Source organism: Ambystoma mexicanum, chromosome 1q (genome assembly GCF_040938575.1).
Source record: "Ambystoma mexicanum isolate Mex_15411 chromosome 1q, UKY_AmexF1_1, whole genome shotgun sequence".
NCBI lineage: Eukaryota > Metazoa > Chordata > Amphibia > Caudata > Ambystomatidae > Ambystoma > Ambystoma mexicanum.
Window position 1 is genome coordinate 1,023,234,837 of NC_090922.1, and position 12,362 is coordinate 1,023,247,198.

Below are 12,362 nucleotides of genomic sequence, written 5' to 3' on the forward strand. Positions count from 1 at the left end.
ATCTGCCCTTTGATCTCCAACATGACACTTGCCCCTCATGAATGCAGCTTTAGACAGGTTGTGAATAATATGGTATCTTGCCCGTCCGTTAATGCCCGAATTGAACGCATTTTCTGGGCGTACCGCATAGTAGTAAAGTTTGAATCCCATAATGATGAGTAAGGGGATGGGGGCTCCAGGGGTGTCTCTGCCTCCTCTAGTTCAGCATTAAGGGCTTCGGAGGTTGCGGGGTTGTTCCATTACACTAAAAGCAGGGGAGAAATGTAAAAAGGAAAGCATTCAAAATGCAAAAATGTCAGCTTCGCACAATTGACTCATTTTTTTCGACAGCAGATTTTTCTCGTAGATCCAAAACCGAAACATCCAAAAAGACCGAAGAGAAATAACTGTATGGCATATTTGACCGAATTTAGGCTACAGGAAAATCTTGTATAGCGAAAAAATTCAAACAAATATGCCATACAAACCATTACAGTAAATAAGGGCAGTGTGTGCTGCGGTGGTGTCTCCCACCCAGCCTTCTTCACTGTAATGCGAGCTGAGGTTGCGGGGGTGTCCCCCACTCCTGTCTAAATAAGGTTTTACACACAAAAAGGAAAAGCAGACCCTACGGAGCCAGTTCCCATACACGCAAGTGAAGGGAACCAGCATCACAGTGGGATGCTGGAGATGGCGGCACACAAACATGTGAGACGCCCACAGGTAAGTAAGGGGTGGGGGGCAAGGGGATAGTCTGAAATGTTCAGCAGAGAGAGATTTCGGTAAAAAAAAATCTTTCAGTCTTTTCTCCCTCGCACATTTCAGCTTCGTACAAATCACGGTAAATCCTAGTAAAGCACTACTATGTTAACTCACTTAAAGTTTAATTTGCATATCCACTTTCTCGTAGGTATCATTCTTCGATCTAAAAAAGTGCTCAATCACGCCCACATCAAAACAATGCCAAGTCTGTCCTTGTCCTTTACATGCCAATGGCTTGCGTAATGCCAGAATATGCTTTAAAGCGTGTCAGCAACTTTGCCATAGCATGTTCTGTCTGTGGCCGTTGCCCCATCTATTCCACAAACAGTAGATACAGTCTATGGTCCCATATCACGGACACACTCCCTGTTCAGACCGAAATGCATCAAGGGGCAAGTGTCGGTCATTGTATTGCACCCAGAAGTTGTTTGAAACATGTCCATTATTGTGACTACTGAAGAATGGCAAACATGTTGAAAGTAATTCTAAGAAGCATATTTGAACAATAGTGTATAGAATTGTCATTGGGCCTCATTAAAACTCTGGCGGTAGTCGTGCCCTTATAAAGGGCACGGCTGCCGCCGGAGTTGCATTTCTTCCGGCACCCGTGTATGGGCAAGAACCAGGTCATGCAGAGCCCCATAGGGCTGAATGGGGATGGGGATGTTGGATGCACCGGCACATTCAGAGTTGTGCCGGTGCATGCGACGTGCTCTGCTCGTGGGTGCCGTTACACCCGCCAGGAAAAACCTGATGGATGAAATGGCACCCACGAGCAGAGCACGTAGTATGGCGGTCCGGGAACTACGGTACCGGCATGCTTACCGGTACCGCAGTTCCCAGACCACCATGGTTGTAATAAGGCCCATTGTGTGGTTAATCTGAGAATACAGGTGTACTGCGTGACTACACCTGTTTCCAGTCTATTTGAACCCTTACACAACTTAAACGTAATCACTCTTATTGAGGAGAATAGTGGTACCGGAGTCGCACTATTCCCACACTATGGACACCCATACCTTGTTGGTATTAGAGTATCACTAAGGTCATTTACAAAAAGATGTACTGAAGTGGTCCTTACTGCGTGGACAGTATCTGCAAGCCTGCCAGCATTTGCAACATACCACAGGGTTTTCCTCCCGCCTGATTACAGGGAGAGAACTACATAGCCCAGTGATAATCTAAGGGAATGCCTCTGGTGTTGAACACCTCCCAAGTGCAAGGCAGATGTTCTCTTTAAACATGCATATTCCTACATCCCCATATAGGTGGCGGTAACAACTTGAAAAGGCCCTCCATCATTTTTATTAGATACTTCAATACATACATACAAAAAAAAAAAAGATTTCATGGTGGCAGGGGGTAAGGAAATCAGCATCCCTGATGCAAACCCTCTCAGCTCCTTTCCCGTGTAATTCAGGAAACAGTCAACAATGACCCTTTATTCATTTTAGTGTATAATAGTGGCCTGAAACACTATTGTACATCACCCTCTTCCACCATCAATATGAAATTGAAGATGGGTGAAAAAGTAATACAAAAAAATGCAGCAACTGGGCAGCACCGTTGCGCCATGTGTAATGCTATGCTTTGCTGGATATATGGGGATACCAAAAGTGGTGTCAGCATTTACTCCAGGTGATAATTAGCACACATTTCTGCTGAAACTGACGTGAGACCGCACATTTAAAAAAGGGTAACATTTAGCTCTGGTGCAGGTCAGATGTCAATACAAAATGTTCTGTAATGCCAAAGATATGGCAACACTGAAACCATGCAGTGTTGTTCATGTCTATATACTTATTCTCTTTCATATTGCATGGGATGCATTTTGTTATATCGGTGAGGAGGAGCTCGAGCCTTCCAAAATGTGACTTGCAGGAAGATCTACTGTTTGCGGTTGTGTTCATGATACCTGTTGCAATTCCCGTGGGTTTTCCCAAATGTTGAACTCCTTCTCAGGACTCAGTGAGGTGTGAGTCCTGGTGTCTAACTGGAATTCTCAAGTGAGAAGTTCAACCATCCAATCGGTGGTCTTGAGCTATTCCAAAAAAGGACTGAGGGCATTTAAAAGGCCCAGCTTGATGCCTGCTTTCTTTTTGGGTTTTGTTGGACTGTTGAGAGAAGGGGGACTGCATAGACCTCTCAAATTGATGGTTTTAGGTGAGTTTTGGAGTGCTGTTCATGGATTTAGTAGATTTTATTAGGACTAAGTTAGTTCTGTGCACTGTTTGTGGCGTTTGTTGATCCCTATTTGGTCCCCTTATGTCTGTTTGTAGTTTGTGATGCCCTAGGGGTTTGTTGATCACTAGTCTGTCCCTTTTGTCTTTGTGTTTTTAAACCCACCTGCTAATCCTCCATGTTCACCCTTGTTAAAAATAAGAATATCTTTCCATTGCTTTGTTTGTGTACAACTTTTTTCTGAAGCAGCAAAGGCTTTCAGAGCTGAATCTTAGTCACTTTCAGTGGGATCTGCAAAACCTTTCCCTTCGTGTTAGTCATGTTTGAATCGTTGTCTTTACCCCTTGTTTGTGTGTTACACATTTACACCTTAAGCAACATGTCTGTATATTTGGATGGGGGTGCCAAGGGAGAAAATAAGGATGTGGACTACTCAGCCACCTTTCAAAGGTAAATATATCCCGCCAACAGACGTTGCGTGATGGGAGACAGAGGTTGCCTGAAGGTAGACATAGGTTGCCTGATGGGAGACATAGGTTGCCTGATGGGAGACATAGGTTGCCTGATGGGAGACAGCGGTTGCGTGATGGGAGACAGCGGTTGAGTGATCGTGGACAGAGATTGAGGTGGTATGTGAGGACATAGCTTTGGTGTAAAGCACTATATAAACAAATAAATACAAAATACAAATACATAGAGGTGTAAGAGGTATTATGTAGATTCGGACAACAATCCAGGACTTTGGTAATCTTCAATCAGTTTATTTTAATGACGTCTTCCTAGTACCGAATCCGCAGCCTTCTGTCTTTCCCTCTTCAAAACTAGACATTATTTCTGAAACATATTCCATGCTCTAATGAGGATTGTTGATTCTGCTAGAAGCAACCTGTGTGCATACTGTTAATATGGACCCAAGTACAACTTGACTGCATCAATACATAACAAGAGGCAGGTCCTTTGGCAGTGCCCATGTTAGGGTTGGTACACCATGGGCCAGAATCTGTCTTTGAAGTTGCTGGCTTGATGCATGCCAGGGAATATGTGGCTAACGGTGGTGGTATGGTAGCGGCAGGATCACTCTGTGAATACCTGCAAATTCGTGTTGAGCACATTGACTTTAAAGTTGGTGGGCTAAAGGTGGTATTCCAGCAGTAGCAAGGAGAGTTAAACTGAGAGGGGCAGAGGGGAGCGAAGGAAGTGGCATGCTGCAGAAGTCTAAAGAGCACCTCTCCTCCCTCCTTCTCTGCCTTTCACTTGTTCTCCCCAGACGAGGTTTCTAGACAAATCTGATCTATGAAAGTCTCATCAAAACAAGTTCACCCCTGTTCCTCCAAAACCATCAAGGACCACATTGACACCTTGGCTCCTGCTCTGGCCGACTTCTGCAACCACTCCTTCCACCACTGGAGTCTTCCCTTCCCCCCGGAAGCACTCCCTTGTGCACCCTCGTCTTAAGAAACCCTCTGCCGACCTGTCCTGCCCGGCAAACTATTGCGCAATCTCCATCACTCCTTTCCTGAGCAAACTCCTGGAAAAGCTGGCCATCTCCCAGCTTAATCTTCACACTGAATCTGTTGGTTGTCTTCATGACCATCAGTCTGGCTTCAGAGCTACCAGGAGCATGGAAACTGCTCTCCTGAACATCCGTAAAGACCTGCTCTCCAACCTTGATTCCAACACCCCCTGTGTCCTCCTCTTACTTGATCTCTCTTCTGCCTTTGACATGGTCAACCATGCTATCCTGCTCAACCGTCTTTGTGATAACCTGGGTATCACCGATCATGCCCTGGCTTAGCTGAATTCTTTCCTCTCTGATCGACCCTTCCAGGTCCAACTTGGGTGCTTCCTCTCCTCTATCTCTTTCTCTACCTGTGGTGTTCCCCAGGGGTCTAACCTCTCTCCCTGGCTCTTCAACCAATATCTGACACTTCATGACCACTGCATTGCTGCTCTCTGACCCAAATGGCAGTGCTATCTGGATGACACTCGGCTCATTTTTAGGCTCCCTTCAGCTACCTCTTCTCCTTCTCTCATCTCTAACTGTCTGTGTGCTATCCAGGAGTGGTGTGCCACCAACAATCTCTGCCTAATGCCAGTAAGACTGAGAGTCTACTCATCGGCACAACCATTGCCTCCTTTCCTGTCACTCTGGCCGGCTTCTCTTGCCCCTCTTCCTGCTCCGACCTCTGAGGCTAAAAACCTCTGGGTCATCTTCGACTCCACACTCTCCTTCTCTCCTCACATCTCTGACATCTCTAAGAAGTCACACTACCAGCTGCACCTTCTCAGGGGTATTCTTCCTTTTCTCACCTTCCCCCAGAAGTTCACTGTCTCCAGAGACCTGGTTCTCTCTATGCTGGACTATTGTAACAGCCTCTTTCTCAATTTGCCTAACTCTACTCTTCGCCCTCTTCAGCTCATGCAGAACAGGACTGCAAGACTTATCCTTGGCCTCAAGCCCAGGGACTTCAACTCTCTGCCACTGCAATCCCTCCACGGGCTCCCAGTGGCCCCAAGGATCAAGGTTAAGACCCTCTGCATCGTCCACAAGGATTTCTGGGGCCGGTCCCTGACTACCCTGAACTCTCTCTTCCTAAGTTCCTTCCTCCTAGAGTCCTCTGCTCACATAATTCTAATTCTCTGTGGGTGAGTCGCTTCTCCAAGCAGAGCATTGGGGTTGATCTCTCTTCTCTGCATGTGCCTCCCGCTGAAATAGCCTCCCTGTCTCTCTTTGCCTTGAACCGGATCTCCTTAAGTTTTGGAAGCTTCACAAGGCCTTCCTTTTCAACTTTTCTTTCTCGCTCCCTCTCCCCTGCTATCCTTCCCTTGCTCCTGCTCCATCTGCTGACTGGCTGCTCGGTGTCCTCTGAGTGTTACAGGACACCCATCACCCCGCTCACCTGACCAGTCCCCCTGCACTTGCCACCTGGCCCACCTTGCACTGCCGCCCAGCTAACCTTGCACTACCAGGCTGGGATTGCCGCCTGTAGTCCAGCCTTCCTTGCTCTTAACTCAGGGCCCTGCTGCTATGGGTGCACTACACCCTGTACCCTCTCTCCAGCACTTCTTGTTGCACACTTGCACAATCTAAATGTCAATGGGCCTAGTAAGCTTATTTGTCTTGTCCTCCCTTTGCTCCCCTTGCCTTTCCTGGTTGCGCCTTGAAACACTTGTGTATAGGTGCATAATAAATAACAAATCAATGGAATCGTCCAAAAATGTCGACCTGGGAATTGCAATGGGCGAAAATGCCGATCTTTTTTTAACCCCCCCTTGCACCACATATATATGTGGGGGGGTTTAGAGTATAATATTAATATGGGGAGGGCTGTGGAGGGTCTCTCCCGCATATGTATGTGGTGTAAAGGGTTAAAAAAAAGTCCCCATTTTCGGCCATCGCAATAATCACCTAGATCCCAAATCAATCTATCTTACTAAATCACAAAACAGCCCCATTCACTTGATCAAATTGTGCAGCACCACTTGCCACCTGCAAGCCCCAATCCATGGTGTTCTTGTTGATAATCCACAGGTAAGAGAATTCAGATTCCCATTAGCTGTAAAAATCATAGGTAATTTGCCATTGTGCCGGCCCACACACATCACCTTTGATTTAGCTGTATTAAGGCTTAGATCCCGGTCTCCCATAAAATCAACAAAAGCTGGAAACCAACAATTGCAGTGCTTTAGGCTTTCGTGCGAGTAATAGGACATCGCCACGCAGTCCAAGGCAGGAATAAATTGGCCCACCCATCTTGGCGTACCTGTTGCCATGGCACACCGATCACTGCTGCTGTAATATCAGCATATAGTTGCACTCAACAAATCATAAAAATACAAATCATTAGATCATCCTCCCACACATCCCAAAACCCTGTGTGCTGTGAACATTTTATAGCCTGCAGTAATGCTGTTCATTCATATACAGCTGTCCTCCCCGTGGCAAGCTAACGAGTGCTGGCCAGCATGGATACCGCAGTATCGAAAGGACCTATATGCATTAGTTGTTCTTTTTACTCCGAGCAAATATTTAAGACCTAATTCTCGTGATCTTGTGCCTGTATTCCCCTGGCAAACAGAGGTTCTGGCAATGCAAGGACCTACTTTACTGTTTGTGATTGTCTTTGGGGTGAGGCCATAGTTTTAACTGCGGTGTGTGCTCATGGTGCCCGCTACAGAGACTTGAACATAGCTCCAGTGTTGGTGAATCACTGTTTTGTGAAAAGCTTTTTTTCCCTTTCTCTTCAAGTTATTTTACTGTTGTTCATTATAACACTCTGATATCTGAATAGAAGTCCCAAGAAAGGCAACACCAATTATACCAGCTCTCTTTATTTTGCAGGTTTTTGAAAAACTGAAGGACTACCTGCTGATTCCCGTCTCCGGCACAGAATTGGATAAAGTGGACGGGCTGCTCACCTGCTGCTCTGTGCTGATTAACAAGAAGCCTGAGCTATGAGCCTGCCAGGCTACCCCTGTAACTGGCAATAACATGCAGAGCAGGGCTGCAGTGCGGAATCTGTGACCACCTGCTGAATTGTAGTAATTGACAATCTACCACTGTGCTTCAGTCCTTGGTTGATAAAGTATTGGTTCAGACACTGGCACTGCTCGTCGAGTGATAATAATGTGACAAGTATACACGCTTCAATTTAACACATTCTATCCAGAATATATAACCTAAATCCTGAAGGATTGCTGTAGTTGTGAGTAACACTCTGAGCATCCCACTACTATATTTGCTATATTTGAAAATCACATTTTTAATGTTAACCAAAAAAGAAAAACAATTTTCCTTGCATTTGATATGGAAAGGTGAAGGAAAAAAACGAGCAAAATATTTTTGATTCCTAGCATGTTGGGTAAATCAAAATGCCCGATTCTGTCACTGAGCAAATTTGAACCCAAGCACTTATCTTTACGAACACTGAAGTCTGTACTTTTGCGCTGTAAAAAAAGGTGAAGTTCTGACATGTTTTCTCCCCTAGAGTAACATCTCAATTATGTTCCCCACAGAAGAACTGCAAGTGTTCATTAATTCCCTGAAAACTTCATATAATTAAGTTGTTTTCTTTTTTTTAAAGCAACCTATTTGTACCAACAGAACTAGAAAGATTCTAATCTTCAACTGAATACATGGCTTGTGTCTGTAGCTATGGAAAGTACAACATAGTGTTCCAAAAATTGTTCAAATTCTTTGCGAATCAGGGTGGGTATTATCATTAGTTTTCAATTCCAAAATAGATGCAGGTAGACTCTGGTGGCCAAGACGCAATACCCAATTCACCTAATGTAGGCATCAAGGTATTCAGTTCATAACTGTGTTGATCTGTACCGTCTTCCGGTGCACAGTGGAGAATGTTTCATAGTTTGGTTGAAGCAGTGTTGCGATATCCCTGTCCATATATTGTAGAGTTGTGCTAGTCCCCACACACCTCTGCATGCACAGCGAAGAGAAGTTTGTGCTTGGTTAAATTGGAGAGTGAACACATATTGCATAGATCTCTTTGCATCTACATCCAAGCTGTTGTTTTAGAAACGATTCATTGTTTTCCCATTTGGCAAAATCACTGGAATAACAAATGCCCCAGAATCTACCAAGATAGGCTACAAATATAAAAAAAAATAGGCTGCAACCTTAAAATCAAAGACCATCAAATAGAACACAAACTCTCCAGGTGCCTTGATTTAGTCATTAATTTACATCACCTATTTTCAATATGACACCCCAGTTCGTCGAAGACGAAATAACACTAAATTAAAGAGAACTAAACGCAAAAGTGTCTGTTGCATGTTTCTATGTTGCAAGATTTAAATATAATACACACATTGAATTCACAACTCCTTCTGTCACACACCAAACAAGACATAGATCACATATTAGATAATACATATAACAATGTCCAATTTATCGAAACATTTCATCACATTACTGCATGTAAAACAAAAGTATAATGTGCAAGACATTTGTTGTAAACTGCACAGTGCAAAAACCCTAGCCAAAAATGAACAAACTATACAGATATTTAATGTAATTTAGTACATGCATGAACAGTCAATAATACTGCATGTTTGTAAAAAAATGTGCAGCTCATCCGTTAGGTTGCACTACATGCCTTTAAAAGATGTTAAAAAAAGATGTACAACTCCCACATGATGCTGCTCTCTCGCGCCTCAGACCTCACTGGCACCTTATGTTAGACATGCATCTAAAAGATACTTAAAGTATATGGTAAAATCAAAGACAGCCTAGCTATTCTGTTCTGTGCATCTGCTGGCCACTCAGTTTGGAAAATCCCATCTGAATTAAATTCACTTCCAAAAGCTATAACTCGACCCGTTATTATACTCCCCAACCTGGGGAACGGCTATAAACATTCTCACAATCATATATTTGATACCAACCTAAATAACAGGTGACATACATCTAAAAACAACTCAGCACATTAAACTTCCAACCTTATGTTGGATGGGCTACTGGTTATCTACAGCTCCAATGAATCTCCCGGTGGCCAACTGGAAGTGGCACAAGACGCAGACATCAATGCTTTCATTAATTGAAGCCTGGTCTCCTGGTCATTGAGCTCCACGATTACACTCTCTGCTACCACCAGGTTATGAAATGTACAAAGAAGATATGAGCAAGGTAGACTGACATTGTCTTTGAATCCACTTCATCCACCCTTAGACCTCCAAGCCACAAGCCAGCTGTTACTGACAGTTTCTCATTTACAGCTCAAATATCACATTGCCCATGGTCATCCCGCTTATAATTTCATATGGAGCACCACTGGGATTGGACCTTACCTTGAGGTGTACATTAATCCAGTGAGGATCGGGATGGACAACGTGGTTGTCATGGTACAACATGTACTGATAGGTTTTAGCAGTCCAAGGCATCGTATGCCTGAAAAAAGGATGAAGAGAAAGAGGTCTGGATGTTTTGGCAATATTAGGCATTCGCCCTCACCCTAAACATACATTTTACTCCCTCCTCTTGCAAGCCCCCCCCCACCCGCAGACTTGAATAGCCAAACTGGCTGCTCACTGGTCTAGCTATCTAAATTGCTCAGCTCTCTGTTGCGCACAGTTACATTCTAGTGCACATCATTAATAGGAGTGTAAAAGCAGACAGTTCCAAACTGTCCCACCTCTGTCAAAACATTAGAAAAAATCCACTTTGTCAAACAACTTGTGCACTGAGACGCGGGTTTTCATCCTATGCAGAATCCTTTACTGCACTTCTTAATACCAACCTCAAACTCATAAAAGCAATGCAGCATGTAGCTGGCCTAATCCCTGGTGCCTACACTAACATGCCACCACAATTTGAGTGGTCTTACATTGGCTTGATACACAAATGCAAGATCCTTTTCAAAGCAGGCAGCCTGCCCTCAAAGGCTGGGCACCAGTTCACTTGGTGAAACGATGTACTCTTTCTGGTAACTCACTCAAACTCCACTGCAAAATGATCCTGTGGGTCGGAATGCAGCGATTTTTAGCAAAATCAATAACAGACATTCCTTGTATGAATAGTCACTACACTCTAGAATAACTCTTACATAGCTTGCAATCTTGTCAACATTAGAAACATGGCAAGAACCACCTGTTCCGAACATACTCAAAACAACCAGCCTTTCTGGTTCATCACGCTTCATTAGCAGTAGTTTGCAAAAGTTTTGACCACATTTTTGAATTTTACTTTCCGCTTTCCAATTACTAGCTCTCCGGTGTTGAATTGGCATTGGTTGCACTCGAAAAACCTGTAAAATACACTCAATACATTAAAACACAGCAGCGCTGCCAAGGGGGGTGTCCTGGTTATATGAAAGTACTACTTACATTCAGTGATCCAACCCCACACTTAATTTCTGTCACTTTTCAATCAATTTGTTGTGCGTTCCTATTAAAAATCAAGTATTTGGAAGCGTATTCCAGTTGTTATAATATGCACTTCATGTCACTTTATGCTAACAACACTGCCAGGTTGTCATTATTGAAACCCTCAGTAGACTACAGTTGGTGTTAATGTTGTTACAACGTTTACAATATTAAATTTGCTGTTTTTGGTTAACTGTTCCATTTTCAAAATTCTCTGTAAATCTGTTGTCACGAGAATTGTTGCACGTTTCTGTGTTGCACTGCACAATCCTTTTTCCGCCACCTGAAACCCTCACCCCAGCTTCCTTCGCAATTCCTATGCAACAACATGGGCATCGCCAACCCCGCAGGACTGTGCATTCATCTGACCCAGTATAAAGTTACATGATTGTATTGCCTTGGCGTGGTGTCACCACCTCTACCTTTTGAGCTTTAACCTGGCTCTCAAATGTATATGTTGTTGCCTTAAAAAATCGGATGTATTGTGTTCTCTATCTTTATACTGTGTTATTGCATCTATAAACCCGGGAGAGTGGGACATTTCCCAAAAACAATGTCCTTTTCATTCAGGTTGTTTAATAATACATATGCGATGAATGAAGGGTCAGTAAAGAGATATTCAAGGGCTATGCTGCTTGAAAAAACTCCCAGTGCAAACGTTATGTATTCTATATGATGAGATGCGCGTGATCAGTAATATTGACAAGGCATTAATGGTGAACCCACGTGCGAATTCTGCCGACGATATTATTGTGTTCTTTCTGTACTCCCACACAAGTTGCAAGCCTGTCATTTTCATTGTCCTCCACGCTTGTTCCAATGACAACTTGTGTTTGAAGCCTTTTACACTGGGAACTGACTGCTGTGATTGTGTACTACCCCAAATAGTGCCACAATACAATTAAATAAAGTGTCACGCACAAGGAAAGGCCTGTTTTGCAATTTGTCCTAGTTTTACACTGACACCTAGTGGGACAAACTTAACTGTGCATTAATCACTCATTTGCCCCCAAAGACAGGCTAAGCTTTCCCTACTTAGGTGGATCTTGTGCTAGAAAGTGGTGAGGTGCCACCTATCTAAAACCGATAGTGTCAGTAATTGGGTTTGGGGCAAGAGAAAGCGTATTACTTGCAAGAAATAAGCTTGGAACTACAATTCCCAACAGTATGTGGGCCACTGTGTAAATCGGTGAGTATTCGCATGCTTGGAACTACATTTTCCAGCAGTATGTGGGCCAGCATGTAGTTCTGTGTGTATTTGCACCCTGAGCCAGCTGAAGTTAATTATAGGGCTTACTAAACTGCTGGCCGCCCGTGCACTGGTGCGGATAATTAAGGACTGTGCAGCGTGGGCGGTAACAGCGTTCGTGAGTGAGCAGAGGAGGTGCAGAGTGGGACGGCGGTATGCTGATTGAGAAGCCTGGGTCGCGGCGGTGAGCAGAGTTGGCCCAGGTTGTAACCCAGCATCATTCCACAGAGTCCGGCTGTTCTCAAGAGGCACCCGGGCACGCAGATAAGTGCATAGCATTCACTATTGTGTGCGGCAGTGTTCACGGAGC

General features: G+C 44.1%; 1 protein-coding gene across 1 annotated transcript in view; it reads left to right on the forward strand.

The window, feature by feature from the left end:
• DDAH1 (dimethylarginine dimethylaminohydrolase 1) overlaps positions 1 to 11,731 on the forward strand; it is an 848,052-nt gene extending 836,321 nt beyond the window's left edge. Inside the window, exon 6 of the mRNA XM_069641695.1 lies at positions 7,265 to 11,731. Within this exon, the coding sequence (XP_069497796.1) occupies positions 7,265 to 7,381 (117 nt within the window). The 3' untranslated portion in view covers positions 7,382 to 11,731. The remainder of the gene's footprint in view (positions 1 to 7,264) is intronic.
• The last annotated feature ends 631 nt before the right edge of the window (positions 11,732 to 12,362 follow it).